This window comes from Erinaceus europaeus, chromosome 15 (genome assembly GCF_950295315.1).
Source record: "Erinaceus europaeus chromosome 15, mEriEur2.1, whole genome shotgun sequence".
Lineage (NCBI taxonomy): Eukaryota > Metazoa > Chordata > Mammalia > Eulipotyphla > Erinaceidae > Erinaceus > Erinaceus europaeus.
Window position 1 is genome coordinate 46,426,750 of NC_080176.1, and position 25,643 is coordinate 46,452,392.

Genomic DNA, 25,643 nt, shown 5'->3' on the forward strand with positions numbered 1-25,643 from the left:
TCTCTTTCTCTACCTATGTGCCTCCCTCCTTCCTGGAAATGTGCTGAGAAAATTGCAACAAAGACCTATTTGGAGCTGGTCAGTAGCTCACCTGGATAGTGTGTCTACTTTGTCATTAGCTCAACCCAGGTTATAACATAGCCTTTACTGTATTGGAGAAATCTTCGGTGCTATATTCATTCTCTCTCTCTCCTCTCTCTCCCACATTCTTCTACCTCTACCTATTTCTATATCTGAAAAAAGTCAACCTGTAGCATGAAAGAAAAGAAAACCTTCTTGACTATAGTTAGCTCAAATTTCCCCAGACTGGACCTTGGAAATGTTGGTCTAAATCTTCAGATAATTTAGTCCAGTTATTCTTGGTCATGTGGCTCAGTAAGAATTGAGTTGTTTGCAGAGTCAAAGAAATCTGGGCTCTTTGTAGGTTCAGGGTTGATTTCTGGCCATGCAACCTATGTAGTCACACAGGAAGTCTTCCTTAGGAGTGTCCCACGTTTCTGTTAGAGCTCTGCTGCTGTGCTACCGTGAAATTATTTCTTGAATAAGGGCTTCACATTTTCATTTTTTTCAGAACCAGGAAAAGACTATATGCATCTAATTCTTGGGTACACAGAAGAAAGAGCAGATAGTTATGATACATAGTTTTATTTTTTACTCATTAGATTCCTGATTCATTACAGAGGATATAATTGAGGAGGAAATAGTGCAAGAGATGCATAGGGCAAAGTGTGGGAGAATGGAATAAAAATACTCTCTTTGGCTGCAGACACCTCCACATGTTTATTAGCCCAGAAGCTCTTGTGATGCATAAATCCAGGCCACTCCTATTTCAGAAGCAGCTGCTTCCTCATTTAAATACATGTGCTACCCTATGGAAGCTTCAGACTGATCACTGCTCAGAAGTTCAACTAGCCAAGATATAAGAGTTGTGAGAAAAGTAGATATAATTAGGAGCTATAAAACCTTAAAAGATGATGGACTGTCTTACTGTCAGGTCGGTGTTCAGGGCTTATAAAGAGGAGTGGGTCAGCTGGGAAGAATGGATCCAGTCACACAGTCATATAGCTGATGTCAAGGGTCCTGCCATGTGACTTCATCTGACTTGAAAGGACTCTGTCACACAGAATGAATTACCAGGGTCTGGTGGTCTGCCCCTTACAAAGCCTTGAGATATTGTGGAGCAGTACCTTTTATTCAAATGTCTACAAGGCTTGCTTCTAGGTTAACATACCTTCATATCAGGAGACAAGGCGGCAGAGAGGAGTGACAGGCTATGAGAAGTCCCCATATGGAGAACAAGATGGAGCCCATGAAGCTTGCTCATTAAGGTATGGCCCTTTATGTTGAAATATGTAAACATAGATGAAAATGCTAGAACACTGGAGTCTCTCCACTCCTTTTTTAATGGGGAAGTTATTAAGTTTATATCAGATATAGTAAAAAAGAAATTTGCTCTATGTTTTTTATTGTAAATGAACATGAAGAATTAAAAAGAATTTATTGAGGGGATTAATGGTTTACAGTAAACAGTATCTGGTGAAGCCCATAATCTATTGTCTAGTACCAACAAATCTTTCTACTAGACTTATTTGGAAGTGGAACTTAATTTTTTTAATTTTTATTTATAAAATGGAAATATTGACAAGACCATAGGATAAGAGGGGTACAATTCCACACAATTCCCACCCCTAGAACTCCATATCTACTCCCTTCCCTTGATAGCTTCCTTATTCTTTATCCGTCCGAGAGTATGAACCCAGTGTCATTGTGGGGTGCAGAAGGTGGAAGACAAATTTAAATCAGGGGTTGGGTGGGTGTTAGCACAGCAAGTTAAGCACACATGGCACAAAGAGCAAGGAGCAGCGCAAGGATCCCAATTCGAGCCCTGGGCTCCCCACCTGCAGGGGGTCGCTTTGCAAGCAGTGAAGCAGGTCTGCAGATGTCTCTCTCTCTCTTTTTTTCTCCAGGGTTATTGCTGGGGCTCAGTGCCTGCACCATGAATCCACTGCTCCTGGAGGCCATTCCCCCGCCCTCCTTTGTTGCCCTTGTAGCCTTGTTGTGGTTATTATTGTTGTTGTTGATGTCGCTCGTTGTTGAATAGGACAGAGAGAAATGGAGAGAGGAGGGGAAGAGAGGAGGAGAGAAAGACACCTTCAGACCTGCTTCACCAACTGTGAAGCGACTCCCCTGCAGGTGGAGAGCCAGGACCAAACCGGGATCCTTCCGCTGGTGCTTGCGCTTTGCGCCACATGCGCTTAACCTGCTGTGCTACCGCCTGACCGCCCCCCCCCTTTTAAAATTTCTTTATTGAGGAATTAATGTTTTACATTTGACAGTAAATACAGTAGTTTGTACATGCATAACATTCCCCAGTTTTCCATATAACAATACAACCCCTACTAGGTCCTCTGTCATCCTTTTTGGACCTGTACTCTCCCCCCCCCACCCCAGGTGGAACTTAAGTTTATGCCAGAATAAGAATTAGTCAGATGACCACAGAATACACCTCTCCTGTTCATATAAAAGCTAAAAGCAATCACTGCACATCTAACTTGTCTTCCACGTTGAAGGAGATATCTAAGGACAGAAACAGAGCATGCATAATTAGAGTTAATTAGTTTGGAGATCCTCTCTGTTAGGAACTTCTAGAAGTGGACAACATGATGTGAAAGTGTAAACAGACTTACCCACTGATCTATCCAAGAAACAAGAAAGAAATGGATTTCCTTAGTCTTAGCTCCAGGCAAATAAGCAGAGTTTTTATTTTATTTTTCCCTGTTCTGCCACTTCTGGCATAAAAAGTCTCTATACTGATGACTCTTATCCATGAATGAAATGAAACAAAGCATTTTATTTTATTTTTTGAAACACGACATTTATTTAAAAGGGGACAATCGTGTCTTTCCCAAGGGGTGGTTTATGAGTCAATATACCTCTGCTGAGAGTAATCCATGTCTAGCTTTTTTACTTTGAAAAGCTTAAAAAAGAGTCTTAGGAACAGAATACGAGAAATTAAATTATCTTCAGCAAGTAAGAAGCAGACTTAAGTTTCTTTGAGAGAGATAAGCTTAAAGGAAAAAAAAAGGAGAAGAAGAGCAAGAAAAGGAACAGGACTTATATTATTAGCAGAGAGAGAGAAAAAAAGAGTGTCACTGTTACTATTAACCCTGTAAAATGAAAAGATAATGAAGCAAAAGGGATTTGCTTTTCCCTGGAAGGAAAGTGCTGACACTTAGATTCCTTTCCAGTCAGAAACTGTGTCCTGTTCATCTCAGTCTCCTCCATAGCAACTGCCACAGCAGTGGGAATTCAGTAAGATTGGTGGGTTATTTGATGGCTGAGTGGGTAGGTAAATGGTGGACTTAAATTCAGAAAATTCCTTCCTTCCCTTTTCCTATGTTCCTGCTGCTTTGGGGATGAAGATACAGATTCCCTCATCAGCTTGACAATGACCTTTGTGGAAAGATCTCTTCAGACTACCACTTCACTTCTCACCAGGGTTCCTTACTTTCTATCCTCCTGTCCATGGGGCACTTTCTGGGGATGCTGTTACATCTTCTTATCTCCAGGACTTCACTGTTGTTTCCTTGAGTATTCTTCACCTGTCTTTCATCTTCCTCATTTCTACTTATCTTCCAGGTTCCTGTTTGGATGATGCTTTTGGTAGGAGGTGTCTCTGAGCTGTGCGATAGTGACACTCTCTCCTGTAAACTCCCGGATTATCTTCCAATGAATATGTTTCCCCTCATAATAGCATGGATATGGGTTGAAAAAAAACCTAGAATTAAATCCCAAATCAGCTACTTATTATTTTTTTTTTAGTTTTATTTATTATTGAATAAAGCCAGAGAGAAACTGAGAGGGAGGGAGTGAGACAGAGAGACACCTGCAGCCCTGCTTCACCACTTGTAAAGATTTCCCCCTGCAGATGGGGACCAGGGGCTTGAATTTGGGTTCTTGCGCACTATAGTGTGTGCACTTAACCAGATGTGCCACCACCTGGCCCCCAGCTACTTATTTCTATCTGATCTGGGACGGGTAATTCTTTTTAGATTCACATTCCTTAGCTATAAAAATAGAAACAACAGCAGTAGCTACTTCTGCTTCTGTTTAAGTTAAATGAGATAGTACATATAGATTACCTATTGAATGAATGTAACGCAGTAAGTACTCAATCATTGCTCTAATGGATATAATACCATTGAGCACTTATGAAAAGGTTTATAGCTTATCCTTAGGCCCATTATTTTTTTTTGTTCTTACCAGGGCTTCATTAGTCTGATCTGTTTTTTTTTTTCTTCAGGTATACAGATAGATAGATAGATAGATAGAGAGAGAGAGAGAGAGAGAAGACACTATAACATCAAAAATTCCTACAAAAATTCCTACAATATACAGTGAAGGCTGGACTCGAAACTGAGTTGCACACAAGGCAAAGCAGGCGTGTTTTTCAGGTGAGTCATTTTGCCTGCAATAGGACCAGATTGTTTGTTTGTTTTGTTTGGCTTTTGTTTGTTTATCCTCCTCAAAAGGGAGAGAAAGGACTCTTTGAAACAATACTTGTCAGACTGATGGGGTTTACAGTTAATGGTATTTATATTTTTTCCTCATGTCAGGAGCTATTCTCTGCCCTAATCCAGCTTTCTAAGCCTATTCCCAACTCTGACACCATCTTCCCAGACAATACTTTTAGCATGCTATCTCAGTCAGGCAAAACTTACTAAAGTCATAGGCCCCTTGGAACATACCTAAAATAGACTTTCTAACTTCTTCCCACATGAAGACCTGTAATTTCATCTGCTCTATTCCTACCTTTGGGTTCCTGGTTATTAAGCCATTTGTCCTGCTTTATATCTTACTGCTTTTCACCACCAAGTTGAAGATGATACCGTGACATTAGCCTGACGTCCCTGGGCAGATGACCTCATCAGTGTGTCCTGAAGTGTCACGTTTCCAGAATCCTACCCATCTAGTGAAAAATAGAAGCAAACTGGCAGTATCAACCTGCCACTGGACATGGGCAGTGGAGAAGCAATTACAGAAGCCAGACCTTCCAGCTTATGCACCCAATAAGAATTTTGGTTCGGCGGCTGGGCGGTAGCACAGTGAGTGGGTTAAGCGCACATGGCGAGAAGTACAAGGACCAGAGTAAGGATCCTGGTTCAAACCCCTGGCTCTCCACCTGCAGAGGGGTTGCTTCACAAGCAGTGAAGCAGATCTGCAGGTGTCTTTCTCTCCCCCTCTCTGTCTTACCCTCCTCTCTTATTTCTCTCTGTCCTATCCAAAATAACAATCACAACAAGGGCAACAAAAATGGGAAAAATGGCCTCCAGGAGCAGTGAATTTGTAGTGCTGGCACCGAGCCCCAGCAATAACCTTGGAGGAAAAAAAAATTTTTTTTTGGTCCATACTCCCAGGAAGAGATAGAGAACAGGAAAATTTACAACCAAGGGGATGGGACAATTCTGTTCTGGTGGTGGGAATTAAATGGTATTGTTCCCCTGTTATCTTACAATCTAGTTAATCATTATTAAATCACTATTAAAAATAAAATAAAAAAAGAAAAAGAAAAAATACTTGTCCCCTCCATATGTATAGTATATATGCATATACCTGCTGGGATTTCTGGGATTGTGAGAAAGCACATCTTTATTTCACAGGGACAGAGCAGCTGGACACAGAACCATATGGCAGTATTGGGAAAGGGAAGGACAGAGGGAGAACAGGAAATGCCCATTTGTACATGTCAGGTGGTGCCTGTTAGTAGGAGCAGCTGTTTAGTTAAAGGTTGTGCCCCCGAGCTCCAGGTGGTAATGAGCAGCAGGAAGTCACCTGCTGGCAATGGCAAGGCTGGGTGTGGTGACCTGGGTTGAAAATATGGAGTGCTGGTCAACCTTGGAGCAAGTGCGGCCCACTTTCCCCTGAACATATTGCAATGTGTGGAGCATGCCAGGAAGAAGGGGAGGAGTGGGGCCGACTGATACGTATTTCACTGATACTGAAAGTCGTTTGGCATTCATGCATCTAGTATTAAAAAGGCAAATTTAACTGTTTGGGGATGTTAATATTCTCTTCCCATGAATTACTTCACTGAATGAACCTACATAATGCACACCACCTGCCTCCCACCCTTTCTTCCATCTTCCCTTAGTTGTTTGCCTGACAAAGTTCTGGATGTAAATAAGGGCCCGTTTTGTGGAAATTGAATTATAGATAAGCTAACAGGAGATAGAATAAGAGAGTAAATGTTTTTTGGAGAAATGTTAATTTGGGCTCAAATGGGGTATAGATCTGACATCTTGGTCTGTGAGGTTGTGTAGCTTGAACAATGGCTTGTAGTCATAATGCCCTGAGCTTGATCCCTGGCACTGCATTTGCCAAAGTGATGTTCTGGTTCTTTCTCTGTGCATTCACACTCTCTTATAAACAAACTAATATTAAACACACACACACACACACACACACACACACACACACACATTGAAGAAGCCCCAGGGACAGGTGTGAGAAGAACAGAATAGGGAGAGAGTAAGTAGGTGAAATCCTTCGTTTCAATAAACAGTAAGATTGGTAGTGGTCAGTCAGGAGATAAATAACTGAACTAAGTTAAGAGAGAAACTTCAAAGAGCACACAGACAGAAAGACACGGGATGATGAATGGGGGGAATGTAAACTGATGCAGTCACTGTGGACAATATAATGGCAGTTTCTCAAAAAAAGTAAAAACAGAATTTCCATTTTCTCAAGGAATCCTACTCTTGGTATATAGATCTGAAGGAACTGAAATCAGAATATTGGAAAGATAATCTGTACTGTCACAGTTATAGCAGCACTTGCCACAATAGCCAAGATATCTTACTGCCTTTCAGCCACCAAGTTGCAGATGCTACTATGATTCCAACCTGATTTTGTTTTGGGCAGACAACCTCACCAATGGGTCCCAAAGTTTCACCTCTCGAAGAAGACAGAAACAGGTTGGGGGTATGGATTGACCTGCCAACGACCATGTTTAGAAGAGAAGCAATTACAGAAGCAAGAATTCCCAACTTCTGCATCCCAGAATGATCCTGGGTCCATGTTCCCAGAGGGATAAAAAAATAGGGAAGCTTCCAGGGGAGGGGAGAGGACACAGAACTCTGGTGGTTGGAACTGTGTGGAATTATACCTGTTACCTTACAATTTTGTTAATCATTATAATTGACTAAGAAAAAAATTTTTAAAGAAGAAAACCAGGGAGATAGTCCAGTATTAGAGCACAGGAATTGTATGCTGAAGGCCCCATAGACCTTAGGTTCAATCCTAGGGCACTGTGACGTGCCAGAGCCCAGCAGTACTCTGCCTTGTCTCCCATTCTCCTTTACTTGAATAGAACCCCCCCCCCCCCAGCACTGCTCAGCTTTGGCTTATGGTGGTGCGGGGCATTGAACCTGGGACTTTGGAGCCTCAGGCATAAGTTTCTTTACATAACCATTATGCTATCTACTGCTACCCCCACCCCCATCTTCCTTTTCTCTCATATTCCTTATATTTCAAAACAAACAAAAAATTTTAAATCATGTGATACATGTAAGTATTCTACCTATATACACATATGTATCATATAAACTATTCCAAAGAGATGATTAGAATATATTCACAGAACACTACAAACTATTATTCAGCAAAATCCCAACTATTTGCATGTTCAGTTAAAGCCCGCTATTCAATCAATATATGAGACCACATGAGCAGAGCTGGAAGGCAGAATGTTAAGTGAGAGAAGTCAGGTCTGAAGGGACGAGAGCACTACTCTGCTCTTTTGCCTTTGTATCTCCATTTTGTTCCTTGTTGTTACACTGTGCTGGGAAATCAAATGCTGGGCATTACCCATGCAAAGCATACACTTTTTAAATAGACTTTTTATTTTTACTTTTCATTAGTAATTTAATAATGATTAACATGATTGTAAGGTAACAGGGGTACAATTCCATACAGTTCCCACCACTAGAGTTCCATGTCCCATTGCCTCCACTGGAAGCTTCCCTATTCTTTATCCCTCTCTGGGAGTATGGACCAAAATTCTTTACGGGGTGCAGAAGGTGAAAGTTCTGGCTACTGAATGCTGAGCTGCCTCCCCACCCCAAACCCTTATCTTCTTGAGTCAGTTCTTGTGTTGTTCATGCACATAACTAACCAAGGAAACTGGCAGTGTGACTGATGAGGAGATAGAAACTTTCTGTGTGAATGGCCTTAAGTTTTTGTCTACTCTTAATTTTTTTTTTTTTGTCTACACTTACATTTTTGTCTGTACTTGACTCACTGTTGATGGGAGCAATCTTCACGTAGTCAAGAGCTAATTAGAAAAGCCCGACACCTCGTGGCCATACATAATACTACAGCTGTTCCCCCACAACATCCTAGACCTTTCTTTGGATATGGGAGAATGCAAGGGGCTTGTGCATTCTGTTGATCTTTCACTCGCCCCCCCCCCATCTTGTATCTGTCTCATTTTATATCTCCAGTAAGTCATTATTTTAGAACAAATAATAAGAGACATGCACAGAACTTTAATTTTAATGAGCAGGAGAAGTTTTCGATTTTCACCTCGCAAGATTGATTTTCAACTTTCAAGGTTGTTTCTCTAGAACAAGATTTTTTTTCATTGTTTAGCCTGAGAACAAAGAGCAGTTGGAAGACTGGGGTATTGAGAGACAGTATCGGAATGATCTGAGTACAAAATGGAAACCAGGAAATTTACATTTCTAGCTCTGGGCCAGCCACACACTGTAGGTGGTGAAGACAGTCTTTCCCCCTCTGGATTTCATTCTGATAAAATTAAGAGTTTGGGGAGTCGGGCGGTAGCTCAGTGGGTAAAGCGCACGTGGTGCAACGCGCAAGGACCGGCGTAAGGATTCGGGTTTGAGCCCGGGCTCCCCACTTGCAGAGGAGTCGCTTTACAGGCGGTGAAGCAGGTCTGTAGGTGCCTATTTTTCTCTCTCCCTCCTCTCTCTATTTCTCTCAGTCCTATCCAACAACGACGACATCGATAACAACAACAATAATAAAGAAACAAGGGCAACAACAGGGAAAATAAATATTAAAAAAATTTTTTTAATTAAGAGTTTGGACCAGAGGGCTGGGTGGTGATGCGCCTGGTTGAGAGCACACGTTACAGTGCACAAGGCCCTGGGTTCAAGCCCCTGGGCCCACCAGCAGGAAGAATGCTGAGTTGAAGGAGGGAGCATCTTAAGGGAAAATCCATTTTAGTGGGATTTGGTGGGAATATAAATCGGCCCAGTCCCTGTGAAAAAGTTTAAGGATGCTTTTTTTTTTTTTTAATTGGTGATTTAATAATGATAGACAAGCTTGTAAGATAATAGGGGTACAATTCCATACAGTTCCCACTACCAGTGTTCCATTTCCCATCCCCTCCATTGGAAGCTTCCTTATAATTCTTCAGAACATTAAAAATAGATCACTCAATATGGTGATTTCTTTCCTGAGCATCTGTCAGAAGAACCAAAAACATGTATCCAACAAGATTTATGCACACCTATATGTTCATAGAGACAGTCTTTGTAATAACTAAAAATTGGAAATAACCCAAGTATCCAACCATGGGCAGACAACCCCACCAATGTGTCCTGGAGCCCCACGTCCCCAGACCCCTGCCCCACTAGGGAAAGAGAGAGACAGGCTGGGAGTATAGATTTACTTGCCGACACTCATGTTCAGCTGAGAAGCAATTACAGAAGCCAGACCTTCCACCTTCTGCACCCCATAATGATCCTGGGTCCATACTCCCAGAGGGTTGAAGAATAGGAAAGCTATCAAGGGAGGGGATTGGATATGGAGTTCTGGTGGTGGGAATTGTGTGGAGTTGTACCCCTCTTACCCTATCGTCTTGTCAATATTTCCATTTCATATATATATAAAGCTTACCTGCTCACCTGTATCTGTTTTTGGCTCTAATTAGCCCTGAACACATAGGTACTCAGTTCTCTTTGAAAGTCACTAAGGTCCCTGGTTCCCTGCTTCTTCTATGTATTATAGCCACAATCCTTGATCTCCAACTACAGAATGAGTTTTCAGCATTAAGAATTCTTTTGGGGACTGGGCGGTAGCGCACTGGGTTAAGCGCACTGGGGTGCAAGAACCCACACAAGTATCCTGGTTTGAGCCCCGGCTCCCCACCTGCGGAGGTGGGAGTGCAGGTAGTTACTTCACAAGCGGTGAAGCAGGTCTGTAGGTGCCTTTCTTTTCCCTTCTCTGTCTTCCCCTCCTCTCTCAATTTCTCTCTGTCTAATACAACTACAGCAGCAGCAGCAACAGTAACAACAGTGGAAAAAGATGGCCGCCAGGAGCAGTGGATTGGTAGTGCAGGCACCGAGCCCCAACAATAACCCCAACAATAACCCTGGAGGCTAAATAAATAAATAAATAGAATTCTTTCAAGCTCAGCCTTGGTACCATCTTCCTAGCCTCTGCTGATGAGAGCCAAGTGGAAGAAGAGGATGAGCAGGCTAAAGCGCAGAAGAAGAAAGATGAGGCAGAGGTCCAGGGAGTCTTGTGTACCCATGGAAGCCACAGAAGCAGAAATAAGGAATGCTAGAGGGCCAGAGGAGCTGGGACAAATTGGCCTTCTGTGCTGCTGCCTAGAACTTGTTCCAGAGGATCTAGACCCTCCATCACTATCTGATCTTATGCAGCCATCCTGAGGGACCTTTATCGCTCTAACCAAAACACAGTCCCTTTTACTCCTTTGCATTTGGCTTGACATTCTGGACTAGTTCTGTTCTCGTGTGGCTGAATGTTAACTCGTGTACAATAAATAGGATTTTCTGCTATCTTAGCTGAAGGGAGGGAAAAAAAAAAAAAAACAGAATTCTTTCAAGAGAAGCTCTCTGCTCTATAATGAGGATTCTGGAAAACTATGTACCAGGATCAACTTATTGAGGAAGACTGCAAGAAGAGCAATTTTTAAAATCTCTTTATTTATAGACATTTCAGAACCATTAAAATCAACAATGAGTCTTTGTTTTAAGACATCACATACCATGTTTATGTTGAGGTACACAATGGGCCATTAGATAATGCTACAGAAAGCGATGCAACTGCTAACTGCTAGTCAACAACTCCAGTTCTCCAAGCAAAAGAACTGTAAATGCGGTTCCAAAATTCCTTGAAGAGAATATATGTCATTTCTGTTGAAGTCAAGGAAGACTCCTCAAATTGTTAATAAACTCAGCTCAAATTTTTAGACCTAGCTTTGACCATATTTTTTTAAGTGGAACTTAATGTGAAAGTAGAAAGGGTTTACCCCTAATGACCCGAGCCCTCATATATGCGGTTGTAAACAAATGAAATTTGTAATCTGATAAACTCATTACAAAATCCATAGCCTAGAAATTAGAGCAGCAAAATTACAGACGATACTTAATATAGTTTGAACTGAAATTATGTTGACCCCTTGTTTCTGGATTTCACAATGAGACAATTTAAAGACACCAAATTCTGAAGACTAAACAAGGTGATTCGACAACAAGTGGCCATTAGAATTCCGCTTTACAACCCCGCACTATAGAAGACCCAGTTTCCATCATCAGCACTCTGAGAAGCTTACTCTTCTTGCCCTAGCAGTTCAGTGTCTGTAGATTTCTAGAGAAAGTGGGAACTAATATCCTTGACATTGTTTCTGAGAGTCTCATGTGTCCAACAGTTTTTAGACTTTCAGATGGTGGATGGCAGATCAAATGTTTCTCTGAGTGGTTCACAGAATTCTTTGGAGAGCCGCTTTGTTTCCTAGTTTGTTATTCACAATTTTAACCCTTTACTCCTTGGGCACCATAAGGAGCAACCCGTTAGACAAAATGTTTGGAAAAGGAAGGGCTTTCTATCCATCCACACTCATCCCTACCCCCAGACTTCTGAGGAGCCGTATGGATGACTAGCCAGGTGGTTCTGGAATGTGAGTAGAGTGTTTATATCCATGTCTGCAAACAGTTGGAATGGATTGCCATAATATTTCCCATAAGATTGTCTTACTTCTACAACAAGAATAAACACTGCAATTCAGTAAAGTGGGCAGCTTGCTGCAACTTCATACATGTGAATGGTACATGTGGCTTGAAAGTGTATAGATGTAAATTTCACAGATCATAAAGTTGAGAGGCTCAACTTAAAAGAGGACTTGCAGGCATTTATGGGATTCCGAGAAGGAATTAATCTGTGTTTCAGTTCTCCCTCCCAACAGGAACCAAGTCTATATTTTACAGTTTGGCTGTTTAGTTTGATAGTTTTTTTTTCTCCTGTTGGGAGCCATGAATTTGAGAAACAACACCTGAGGCCTGTTTAGATGGACATTTATCTCAAGCACTCCAGTCACTACACTGATTGCAGGGAACTTGCCAGAAGACATATCCAGTCTCGGCTTGGCTGGGCAGAAAAGGTTCTCTTGGTGTACATCCCTGTACATCACTTTTCACTGCAGAATCAAAGCTCTCAAGAAGCCAGGGCAAAGTTGCCTTCTCGCTCTGTTTCATGTGGTGGTTTCCTCCACCTCTGTGTGCCTTGTCTACCTAGGTGCCATGGCCTACTGCAAGACAAGTGCTCAATTCAGGCATGGCACTTAACCTTTATTTGTGGGTTTAGATAAGAAGATACTTGTAATTTAAAAGAAGGAAAAAAACCAAAACCCAAGAACCTGAGTAGTGAAAACTCTAAGTAGGTTTCTTAGCTTAATCCCTCACTCCTGATCAAGAGATAAAGCAGGGTGAGGCAGAGATAATCCAGTGGTTATGCAAAGAGACTCTCACAGCCCTAGTGCTAGGCCACCGAGGTATAGATCTTCTCCTGAGTTTCCTCATTAGTTCTCTGTCCCCTGGTGTCAGCACAGGGCCTCCCCACCACTGCTCCAGTCTCTGAGGGCAGTAGCAATGGAGACTCACAGCTGTATTTGGTGAGTCTCAGGGGAGTCCTCTCCTCCCTTCTTTTTGTTGGTGAAACAGACTGGAGGTGGTGTCTCAACAGGCAACAGACTGTTACCAGCCACCTAATCTCTCCCTAGGCTCCTGTCCATGAGCCACACGTGTTTGCACTCACCGGTGATTTGGTGGATTCCTGAAGTCGTTCTAGTCCTGTCTTGTTGCTGTCCCAGGTGGTCTCCTTTGGTATTCCTATTGGACCCCGGAGAGGAGAGGAAACACAGCTGTTGCTGCTCTGTAGCCCGGCCTCCCCAGTAGTGAAAACAAAACAAACAGAAAACAGGGGAAGAAACAAAAACAAAAACAAAAACCACTTGCCAGAGGGAATCAGTTACTTTCTGCCAACAACGCGATTCAACTTGAAATGGTCTTGTGGTGTTTCATACCCCTCTAAGAGAGGCTGCCATTTCTTCCATCTGTGTGTTCTTTAAAGAGGAGACACATTTAACTCTTCATACATCCAACTGCCCAGAGGGCTATTCGCCCCATTCACTCATACATATTCAGTCTCAGTGACTGTAGTTTTATTTACTTTTTTTTTTCCCCAGCAACTGTGATTTTAAACAGAAGCATCATGAGCTCCAGGAGGGTAGATACTGTCTTTTTATCCCGAGCATCACTGAATCCTAACAAACAAACAAACAAAAGGTGTCCACTGGCTTTTGGATGCATGGATTAAAAGCTATAGTCCCTGCCCTCAAGGAGTCTCTATACTGCCAATCACTATAAACATGATAATATGCCCAGGTAAGCAACTGGTTAGTATGAAGTTTTTGTCAAAGAAAAATCAAGGGGAGAAAAGAGGAGTTAGCTGTTTATGTGGGGGGTAACGCTCACGGTAAACCCCAATTCAACTTCTGAACTTAAGAATCGAGTCCAAGGGCACAAGGGCTTTTTTTTTTTGTTTCTGACTTTTTAATTTTTATTGGTGATTTAATGATTGGTTCTTAAAAGGAATCAGCAAGCATCTGCCAATGCTCTCCCACTGCATCCTGCTTTTATTGTGAAGGAAAGTTCAGAGAGGCTGATGTTAGGGTGTCAGTTGCCCCTCACACAGAAGCCAGCTTCCCCAAATGGACTACAATGAAAGGTCAGGTGGAGGTGGCACCACAGCCTCACCCCCACAGAAGGACAAACAGTTATTTCTGAGAGGCACTAGTCATAAAGGATGCTCTTTTTGTGAGGGCCTTTTAACCTAGGGTGTTGACATTTCAGCAGACATGAGTGTGTGTCTGTGTGTGTGTGGGGGGTGTTTACTGTATTTAAAAGAGATCTAAGATGGGAAGTGGGAAGAGTAGCTGATGACCTCCACTCTAAACCATAACATGGACTAGCGCTGTTTTTAGGGTCAGGAAGTGGTTCGGTGAATAGAGTGCATGCCTTTTGAGATTGAGGCCCTGGGTTTGATCCCCGGCATCACATAGGAACACAAGGCCAGCACCAAGAGAACTCCATTGAGACTGAAACAGTGAGTAGGTATCCTTTCTCATCTCTGTTCTTCTCCATCTCTTAAAAATGTGAACTGGTCAGGGAGATGGCTCAGCAGCATCACATGTACGCAAGGCCCTTGCTTTGTTCTCAGGACTGCATTGAAATACAATTTGAGGGCCGCGAAATAAAGCGGTGTCACACAGGTCTATGCAATTGAGACCAGTGGATCTTACTTTTACCTATGTTTATTTTGGTGAAGTGAATCCTGAGCATCTTGCTGATATCTGCTTGTCTGGACATCTTCTTCTTCTAGCGTTTGCCTCTGGACATCTAAAATCTGCAGACAAAACTAGGGCAAGGTCAGGAGGCAGGGGTAGAGGTGACGCCTTGCTCAGAGGACTGAAACACTTAGAAAATGTCTGTTCCTTTAAAAAGTCAAGAGTGATGGTGTCGCTATTATAATCTGAAATACTTAGTTATGTTTGGCAAAAAGTGCCAGGCTTATGTTCTGAATTTCTTTGACTGAAAGAATGGAGATAATATATTTTTCTTTGGAAGAGAGGAAAGAAGAGGTCTGAAATAAACACGTTGTCTTACTGATATTTAAAAAAACTGACCAATAGATATAGCACATACAAAGACATAATGAAATCTGGTTTTGAGCTCTCCCCTAAAAGATGAAGCATGTTGAGAACGTACATGTCACTCTCAGAAACATTTTTCCACTATCAGACACCAGGAAAACAAGACCTTCTAACCTTGGAATTATTGTTTCACAGAATCGTATTTCTCCAGATATCACTGACACAGGTTAACAGACACAAAACCCAGTCCCACATTGGGCTTAAAATATAACCTAATCATTCAAGACAGACCGTCTATTGATTCGTTCTAAGTTACAGGGACAAATACTAGTAAGTCGGAGTTTCAAGGGGCAGTTTTCAGAATCTTTGGAATCATTTTGGTCCATTCCTCCTAAGAGAGTCAACTTTACAACGGCCCCAGTTCTCACAGATTGTGAAAGTGAACAGATGTTATCACAAATATCACATTCTTAATTATGTTGAAAGTATACACATAGGCATATGTCTGTTTTATTGTCTCTGCTTAGTAAAATTAGCAGCAATTACAGATAAATTGTGGTGGTCATGATTGACTTGTATTATTTCTAAGGATGTTACATATCTTCTATAACATACGACTTTTGGAAAATACCTTTTGATGGAAGAGCCCAACTAGGCATATAACATTAAAGTGTCATTTCACATCACTAACATTTTCAGGCACAAGAGTAAAACAATTAGCATTAAGCAATCCAAACGACAGAGCACAGATTTGTCTAAAGTTGATCCCTCCCAAAGGAGGGTTTTAGTGTTCCAAAGTTTTTTTTTATTATTATTTTTAAGATTTTTAAGTCTTTCAGCTTTGGCTATTTTGCAATAAATATCATACTTTATCACATAAACCTACTTGGGTTAAGAATGACTTCTCTAAACATGCCTTCTCTCTTTTAGCAGCTGTTGAGTATTGAGTGACGTACAAGGCACACCTCCAAGGGTTTCTGTACAGCACTTTTATTGATGTACAAAATAGCCGGTTCACCTTTCAAAAGCGTAATCTGCATAGTAAGAGTTTTTTTTTTTAATCCCTATTTACAGAGAAAGTTTTTAGTGCAAAAAAAAAAAAAAAAAAAAACCATCATGAAATTGTGTCCCAGCTGACCCTCCTAGCACACACATATTAGGTTTGTTCAACGCTAGCTGGGGTGATTCGGCTATATTTTGGGCCTCCAGCCATTAATGAATTGCATTATTTTCTTCACCTGTAGTTTGCTCAATTTGAAATCCTCAGAGAGGATTTCCTCTGTCAGTTGAACAAGCAAATTCCCATCAATTTTTTCTGTAACGAAGAATGATATGACGTCTTCTGACAAACCAATAAACCGCAAAGATTTGGACACTTCTTCTACAGACAGTCCTGACAGGTCAGCAGGGGGCTGCCATGGGGACCCATCGCCGCAGGACCTGGGGGCTAGCTGGAGGTGCAGTGGTGATGAGAAAGGGTAGGAGACAGAGAAGATTTCCTGCATACCCTTTTTAATAAAATCCGGGTCCTCGGAAAGGTCTGTGGACCCAGACTTAGGGTCTTCCTCAGCACCATCGATTTTCAGAGGCAAAGGAGAAGTGTCGGGGGTTGTTTTCTCTTCTAATGGTTTTGGGGCCCTAGGGGGTAAGGCAGGGCATGAAATACTTTGCTTGGTTGTGCCGGCTCCAAGAGTCTTCTCATCTGTGCTTTCCAGAGAATAGCTGGCTGACTTGGGGCAACCGGGGACATTGCTTGTGAACTCTGCAGTGACGGAGCTGGTGGGACTGGCCAGGGGCTCACAGCTATCAAGCTCACAAGGTGCTGGGCAGTTTCTCTTTGGTGTGCCTGGAGTCTTTTGTCTCGGGTAACTGTAACTCCTGCTTGGCTCCAGTAGGAAGTCACTCCTAGTCTGGGTCTCTGAGGCTCCCAAATAATGGTTAGGCCATGAGAGCCTGGAGGAGAGCACTTCTGTAGAAGGACTTCCAAATGGGGACTTCAGGTCCACAGAATCTGTTTTCGCTTGGTTACACGGGTAGCAGGAAACAGGAGCACTTTCAGGAGGGCTTGAGTCGTTTTTAGTGATGCTGGTTAAGAGCAAAAGAAAGTGGGATTAGTCAAGAAAACAGAAGTCAAATCCCCAATCTTTCTTTATTCTATAGGTGTTACTTCTGAGTAGAAAATTAATTCGTTTCTCTTTCTTTCCTTTCATCCCCTTTGTTTAGACAGAGGGGGAGAGACCCACACAGTACAGCACTGAAGCTTCCTTCAATACAGTGGGGGGTGGGCTCGAATCTGGGTCGTGTACTTGCCAAAGCAGCACACTACCAACTGAGCTATTTTGCTACCTGGATCAACAAATTCAATTAAGCATCTGTTAATCTTACTGGGTCAAAAATAACTTTACAAAAATATATGGGTAACTATGAACAGATACACATTTTTTTTTTAAAAAAAGGAAACTAACTGTATTTTGATTTTCTAATTCCCCCCCAAATGGAAAGGAAAATGCTTTATGCTATCAGGTAAAACTTGTGGGCCAGGGCAGTGGTGCACCCACTTGACTGTATCTATGACAGTGTGCAAGTCCCTGGTTGCCACATGAAGGGGGAAAGCTTCCCAAGTGGTGAAGCAGTGATGCAGCAATCGCTTTCTTCCTCTGCCCCCTTCCTCTCTTTCTATCTCTACCTTCCCCCTTGATTTCTCTGTCTCTATCCAATAAATAACAAATAAAATATTAAAAAAAAACTTGACATAATTCTCTCTCTCTTTTTTTAACATTGAGAACTTATTCTTGTTTACCCAAACAAATTGTTAGTAGCTTATATTTAAGTCATGCAATCAGATAAACTAGTTCCAAATTCAGCATTATCGTTTATTACTTGTGTAACATTGTTGCATTAGATCTATCTTCCTTCCTTCCTTCCTTTCTTTTTAAATATTTATTTATTCCCTTTTGTTGCCCTTGTTTTATTGTTGTAGTTATGATTGTTGTTGTTATTGATGTCGTTGTTGCTGGATAGGACAGAGAGAAATGGAGAGAGGAGGGGAAGACAGAGAGGGGGAGAGAAAGAGAGACACCTGCAGACCTGCTTCACCGCTTGTGAAGCGACTCCCCTGCAGGTGGGGAGCCTGGGGCTCGAACCGGGATCCTTATGCCGGTCCTTGCGTTTTGTACCACGTGTCTTCCTTTCTTTCTTTCTTTCTTTCTTTCTTTCTTTCTTTCTTTCTTTCTTTCTTTCTTTCTTTCTTTCTTTCTTTCTTTCTTTCTTTCTTTCTTTTTTTAACTACCAAAAAGAGTATTGTTACTGGGGACCTGATTCTTTGTGAAGAGAAAATTCCCAAGCCATGTTTGGGCTTACCACCAGCAGGTGCTGTGATGACTTAGAGATGTCTGCAGGGGAAAAGGTGGAATGCCAGTGTGAACAGGAGTCTCATCCCTGTGTCACAGTGGCATCGCCCATGATCTATTTCCACCCAACATTCTGAGACAGGAGGAAATCCTGACAGAAGGCTTGTACTTGTCGTGGTTTCTGTGCACTCAAATAACAGTGGCATAGCATAGATCTAAATATCTACAGGACAAAAAGCTCCTCCCAAGGAAAACTACTTTCAACCATAGAGATCCCAGGTGGAATGATGCATTCTGCTTTGGGATCATATCTTCAGAGTGACAGTGAATCTGGTCTGTGCTCAGAGGTGTGCGACAGTCAGTGATGGAGGCTCGCTTTTGACAGCTGATGATAGCTGACTTTGAATTTTCATAGCGAGGAGAAGTGGGGTGGACTTCTATTTGTTTTTCCAGACATAGCAAGCTGAGTTAGATCAAAAGAGACAGACTATAATTCAATAAAATGAAAATACTCATTTGCCGAGAAGGGGATGAGCCACGCTACAAAAAAAGAATATTCTCATAGTACTGGGAAGTTCAGGGGGGAGGGGATGATTAAGTCTCAGCGATGGTCAAGAAAGGGTCCTGTGGAAATTCAGAATGGAGAACCAACAGAATCCTTTTGATTCTGAATGCTGGTAGAAGGTACTGCCGCTGGAAGTGCCAGTGTTGAAGTCAAAATGGAATGAACCAGATGCCGAATTGTGAGGAAGATGGGCTGCTTCTAAGAGAACACAGCTGACCCTTCTCACTGGGTTTCTCACAGATACACAGGTGGCTTTGCTTCCTAGAGCACTGGCTCCTCTATCCTAGCTCACAACCAACAGAGATCCCATTCGGCTCCTCCAGCAAAAACAAACAATTAAAAAAAGATGTTCTCTCTCACCACCTGCCATTTTGAATCTCTTGCCCAAAGTCTGTGCCTTGGTTGATGGGAAGAATCATGCTGAAGTGGACCCTGGATGTAAGACTTACATGTCGTTGTGGTCCGGGAGGTGGCACAGTGGCTAAGGCACTAGACTCTCAAGCATGAGGTCCTGAGTTCAATCTCCAGCAGCACGTACCAGAGTGATGCCTGGTTCTTTCTCTCTCTCCTGACTTTCTCATTAATAAATAAATAAAATCTTTCTTTTAAAAAAAAAGGGGACTTACATGTCGTGCAGCCCTGAAGAATAGTAGGACAAGGTGGGGCTGGGAGAGCGAGTCTGCTGGCGTGCTGGCTTGGCTGTGCGAGGAGGGATGGAGGGACTTGTGGACAAAGGCTTTGCACTGCGGGGTGGAACAGGTGGGGCGTTCAGGAGCCGGCATTCTTCCCTGACCTGGTGCAGAAAAGAACACTCGGGGTTAGCAACAGGCTGGCGAATTCACGGGGGCTTGGGAGAGGCAGCTAGATCCTGTAGTCAAGTCTCCACTCTTCTTTATTTTTTCCTCCAGGGCTATCGCTGGGGCTTGGTGCCTGTACCATGAATCCACTGCTCCTGGAGGCCATTTTTTTCCCCTTTTTTTGCCCTTGTTCTTGTGGTTATTATTATTGCTGTCATTGATATTGTTGTTGGATAAGACAGACAGAAATTGAGAGAGGAGGGGAAGACAGAGGGGGAGAGAAAGATAGACACCTGCAGACCGGCTTCACCACTTGTGAAACGACGTCCCTGCAGATGTGGAGCCGGGGGCTCGAACCAGGATCCTTATGTCAGTCCTTGAGCTTCGTGCCAGGTGCACTTAACTCAACCCCTCCTTCTTCTTTTTTTAAAGATTACCTTTATTTATTAATGAGAAAGATAGGAGGAGAGAAAGAGAGAAAGAAAGAGTGAGCAAGAGAGAACCAGGCATCATTCTGGTACATTTGCTGCCAGGGACTGAACTTGGGAGCTCAAGTCTGAGAATCTAATGCCTTAACCACTACACCACCCCCTGGACCACTCAAGAGTGATGGAAAACACAAAGGTTGCCAGAGAGAAAAATCAACTCCGGGTGTGTACTCGCTGTGACAGATCTTAGAAGAAACTGCTTGGCAAGGGTCAGCTGCTGCTGAAATACAGCAAGTAATGAAGAACAGGGCTGGTTGAAGAGCTGGTGATAGGCGAGGATTAAGACAGTATTAAGAGGACAGAAGCCAACACAATCTTAATAGAGGGTTAAACTCTCTACTCAGTTGGGCTTATTCACTGTTCACATTAAGCACATTTTGTTTCAGACTGCAGGGAACAGTTGGGCTCGGGAGGGGGTTGGTGGGGGTGTTGAGGGGTGTTAGGCAGTGGCGTACTTGGTAGAGTTCACATTTTATCATGCATGAGGTTCAAGTTGTTGGCCCCTACCTGCAGGTGAAAGGTATCATGAGTGGTGGAACAGTGCTGCAGGTGTCACTCTCCGTCCATCTCTCTCCCTCCCTCTCTCTCTCTTTCAAAAAAAGGGGGGAATAGTACGTCTTCCGTGTTAACTTTCTGAGGTCATGTTGATGTATGGGAATCACCCAGCAGACTTGTGAACATGCAGATCTGAGGGAAAAGCCCTAGAGCCTGCATTCCTAGAAGACTGGGCCAATATGATGCTGACGGACTACTGGCTATGCTTCTTTTCTTAAAAAACTGACTGTTGGGAGCTGGGCAGTAGCGCAGCGGGTTAAGCCCAGGTGGTGCAAAGCGCAAGGACCGGCATAAGGTGGCAGGTGAAGCATAAGGTGAAGCAGGTCTGCAGGTGCCTATCTTTCTCTCCCCCTCTCTGTCTTCCCCTCCTTTCTCCATTTCTCTCTGTCCTATACAACAATGACAACATCAATAACAACAACTGTAATAACTACAATAAAAAAACAAGGGCAACAAAAGGGAATAAATAAATAAATATTCAAAAAACTGACTGTTACAATCTACCTATTATTTTTGCCACCAGGGTTAGTGCTAGGCCTGCACAAACCCACCACTCCTGGAGTACATTTATTAAATTTGCATAGAGGGTGACAGAAGAGAGGGATATAGAGACGGAGAGAAACAGAGGAGAGATACCTGTAGCACAGCTGCACTGTTCCACCGCTTGTGAAGCTTCCCCTCCAGAGGTGCAGACTGGGGGTTTGAACCTGGGTCCTTGAGCATGGTGACGTGTGAGCTCTATGAGGTAAGCCACTACCCAGCCCCTTGCAGACCATGCTCTGAGGAGTAAGTCTGCAGGTGGAGTAATGAGATAGCTGCTCAAATTCAAGAAAGAATATACTTTCTCTTTTTTTTAAAGTGCATTTACTACATGTGTATATGCTGTTTGCATTTCTTTTCTTTTTTTGTTTACAGGGTTATTGCTGGGGCTTGGTACTGACACTACTGACACTACTGTTCCTGGAGGCCATTTTTTCCCTTTTTTCCTTTTTTTTTTGATAGGACAGAGAGAAATTAACAGAGGAGGAGGAAAGACGGAAAGACATCTGCAGACCTGCTTCACCACTTGTGAAACAACCCCCTGCAGCTGGGGAGCAAGGGGCTCGAACTGGGATCTTCGTGTGGGTCTCTGCACTTTGCGTGCTTAACTGGCTGTACCACCAACTGGCCCCCAAGAATATACTTTCTCTAAGAGCTGTCTCTATCCCTGCTCTTATCTCTTTGCTTTCATGGAGGAGAAGATATAGGAGAACAGTGACACCCACGGCTTCCCAGAGTTCACCTGCCATGCCGCTGGCATGGTTTTCATTCACTGACAGGTGTCCCCTGGAAAGCCTAGTCAGTCAGTCTTATTGTAAAAGCTGAAGTTGGTGTTTTAAGATGTACTTCTGCATGTCAGGCAGCAGGGGGCAGTTTATACCTGGTTCTGCTAGTCTTCCCTCAAATGCATATGTAAAGGGAGAGCCAATTCTGACTTCATCAGAAATGTCCTGGTCTGCTTTGAGTTCCCACCAATTTTTCTACTTGTGTCCTCAGTTCCGTTCTGTCCCACTAGATCTGGGTAATTAAAACACCCAAACCAGCAAGCTCCTGTCAGCTTTGCAGTTGAGTTTATCATTTTCTGCCATCTACACTGTGTATTTTAATTGGCTTCCCACGTCTGACTGACTTCCCAGAGAAAATTCTGAGTTAAGGGGCTAGATGGTAGCACATCTGGCTGAGCAAACACACTGCAGTGCTCAAGGACCTGGCCAAGCCCCCAGTCCCCATCTGTAGGGGGAAGCTTTACAAGTGGTGAAGCAATGCTGCAAGTCTCTCCGCCCCCCCACTCCTGCTTTCCTCTCAATTTGTCTCTATGAAAAACAAATAAACACATCAATAAAATAACAAAAAATACAGAAAATGAGAGTTAAAGAATGCCACTTGGGTGAACCCACAACCATTATTTTAACACAAGTGGATACAATTGTTTTAAAATTGTTTTAAATATATTTATTTTCCCTTTTATTGCCCTTGTTTTTTATTGTTGTTGTAGTTTTTATTGATGTCATCATTGGTGGATAGGACAGAGAGAAATGAAGAGAGGAGAGAAAGACAGAGAGAGGGAGAGAAAGATAGACACCTGCAGACCTGTTTCACTGCTTGTGAAGCAATTCCTCTGCAGGTGGCTCGAATCGGGTTCACGTGCGCTTAACCTGCTGCGCTACCGCCTGACTCCCAAGTAGATGCAATTTTAAAAGTGCCATCTGGGGGCTGGGAGATGATTCAACCAGTAGACAGCTCACCTGGTAGAGCGTACATTTTACCATATGGAAGGAGGGGGGCTATGATGTCTCCCTACCTCCTTCTTAAAATAAATTAAAAAAGAAGAGTCAGCCAGGAACCCTAGCTAGCAATAACCCTGGTGGGAAAAACAAACAAACAAATAAAACAACAAAACCAAAACAGAACAAAACAAAAAGCCACCCAGGACTGCAAAATGGCTCACCTGCACAGTCAGGTTACTTAGCCATGTTCACGATGCAGGTTTGAGCCCAGCTGGGCTCCCCTGGCAGTGGTGCTGTGGTGTCTTCCCTCCTCCCCACTGCACCACCACCAACAACCCCCCCCCCCCCTTTTCTTTTTTTTGCCTCCAGGGTTATCGCTGGGGCCCGGTGCCTGCACTACAAATCCACTGCTCCTTGAGGCCATTTTCCCTATTTTGTTGCCCTCATTATTATCAATGTCATTGCTATTGTTGTTGGATAGGGTAGAAAGAAATTGAGAAAGGAGGGGAAGACAGAGAAGGGGAGAGATAGACACCTGCAGACCTGCTCCACTGCTTGTGAGGCAAGCCCCCTGCAGGTGGGGAGTTGGGGACTTGAACCAGGACCCTTGCACTGGTCCTTGTGCTTTACATCACATGCGCTTAACCCGCTTCGCTACCGCCCTGCCTCCACACCTCCCTGTCTTGACACCAGGGATATCCTGTGTTTCTGTGCCTGCATTACAAGTTCACCACTCACAGTGGCTTATTTATTTATTTATTTGTGATAGAGAGAATGGAGGAGGGAGAGAGACTGACAGAGACAGAGAAAGAGAGAACAGGGACACCTGAAGCCCTGCCCTACCACTCGTGAAGCTTCCCTCCTGCAGCTAGGGATTGAGGTTTTTGTATTTTCGTAGTGTGTGTGTTGTACCAGACAGCCCTTTTTCTTTCTCTCACTTTTTCTATCCGAAAATTTCCCCAGGAATGGTAAAACATCAGTGAACACACACACACACACACACACACACACACACACACACACACACACACACCCCAATTCTTAGGGTTGGAGATCATAGCTCCCAACTGGATGACCAATAGCTGGTAATCAAAGAATACAGAATCCTATCTGGAGAAGTCCTTTAGATAAAAAAAAAAAAAAAAACATACTCAGTGAGTGACAGGTTTTAAAGGCTTAAATAACTCCCTTTTTGAGTTTTACAAAAGGCGGTGGTCTACCCGGCTGAGCACAGACATTGCTATGTGAAATCTGCAGGGGGAAACTTCATGAGCAGCAAAGCAAGTCTGCTGGTGTCTACCTTTCTCTCTCCTTCTCTATTTCTTCCTCTCCTCTCAATAAAATAGAAAAAGGGGAGGAGCAGGAGGAGGAGAAGGGGAAGAAAAGGAAGAGGAAGAGGAGAGGGAGGAGGAGGAGGAGGAAGAAGATAATGATCATCGTCATCACCGGGAGTAGTGAATTTGTAGTGCCAGCACTGAGGACCAGATATAACCCTGGTGGCAATAAAAAAAAAAAGATAAAATAAAATAAATAAGATAGTGGTAGTGGTTGGCTTAAGAAACAAAAATCTGGGAGAAAGGAAGTTTGGATAAGGAGAATGATTTAGCGGGCCAAGAAGGAGACTGCACCATGGTGACAGGGTTTTTTTTTTTTTTTTTTAATTCCTTGAAAACCAATTAAGAGGTGGAGTTCTTGCCAGATCACCCAACATATGTGCTTTTTTTTTTGGGGGGGGGACACATATACTGTTTAAAGGCTAAGGCATCAATATACTATATCATCTTCCTTTGGCACTGAGCATAGTAGCCAACATTGCCTTTTTCCATACAAACTCTAGGATAGGAGAGTGTGACCTTATTATAGGTATGTCTGTTGGCTTTTTTTTTTATGTTTATAGTTTAGAGGAACCATGGAAAATGTGAGAAGATAAACAGAATCTGTCACTTAGCTTTTTTTAATTTTAAAAATAGTCACTTATCAATATTGGGTTAGAGAGGAGCAGGAGAAAACATGACTAAACATTCTAAACATGAACTAAACATTCTAAAATTTGGGATTAGTCATCAAATATGATGTTACCTTAGGGACAGCTTACATAGATGTCAGTTAGAGTATGTGTTGTGATGCCAATTACAATAGGCATTTTGCTGAAAAATAACTGGCTGATCTAAGGTTTTGAAACTCAGATAAACTACTTACAGCAGAATCGGACACAGGGGATCCCGTTCTTCCTTGTGATTCCTTTTTTTTTTTTTTTTTTTTTTTGCCTCCAGGGTTATTGCTGGGGCTCAGTGCCTGCACCATGAATCAACAGCTCCTGCAGGCCATTCCTCCCACCCCCCTTTTGTTGCCCTTGTTGCTGTAGCCTTATTGTGGTCCTTGTGATTCTTAACGCCTCCAGGCACTCAAGGTCAAAGCTGGCTCTGCCAAGCCCTTCCATGACTGGGCAGTCCAAGGAGCTTTCAGTAGGCTTCCCAGATAAAGGAGGGGCTGAGGGGTGGAGGAGCTGAGAGTAGATGTACTTGCAGGTTATAATGCCCAGTGAAAGGACTTAACTGGCTGTGTTTACAGCTAAACTCCAAACTGAATTTGAGGGGGCCAGGTAGTGGCACACTGAATTGAGCTCACACATCACCACATATAA

At 42.9% G+C, this 25,643-nt stretch overlaps 1 protein-coding gene across 2 annotated transcripts in view; it reads right to left on the bottom strand.

The window, feature by feature from the left end:
* Positions 1–15,473: 15,473 nt before the first annotated feature.
* The window catches only part of GAREM1 (GRB2 associated regulator of MAPK1 subtype 1), a 230,243-nt gene continuing 220,073 nt past the window's right edge, over positions 15,474–25,643 (bottom strand). For both annotated transcript variants that reach the window (XM_007520935.2, XM_060173675.1), the window contains 2 exons: positions 19,519–19,685; positions 15,474–17,062 (listed from right to left, as the gene is read on the bottom strand). In XM_007520935.2, the coding sequence (XP_007520997.2) occupies positions 16,168–17,062; positions 19,519–19,685 (1,062 nt within the window). In that variant the 3' untranslated portion in view covers positions 15,474–16,167. The remainder of the gene's footprint in view (positions 17,063–19,518; positions 19,686–25,643) is intronic.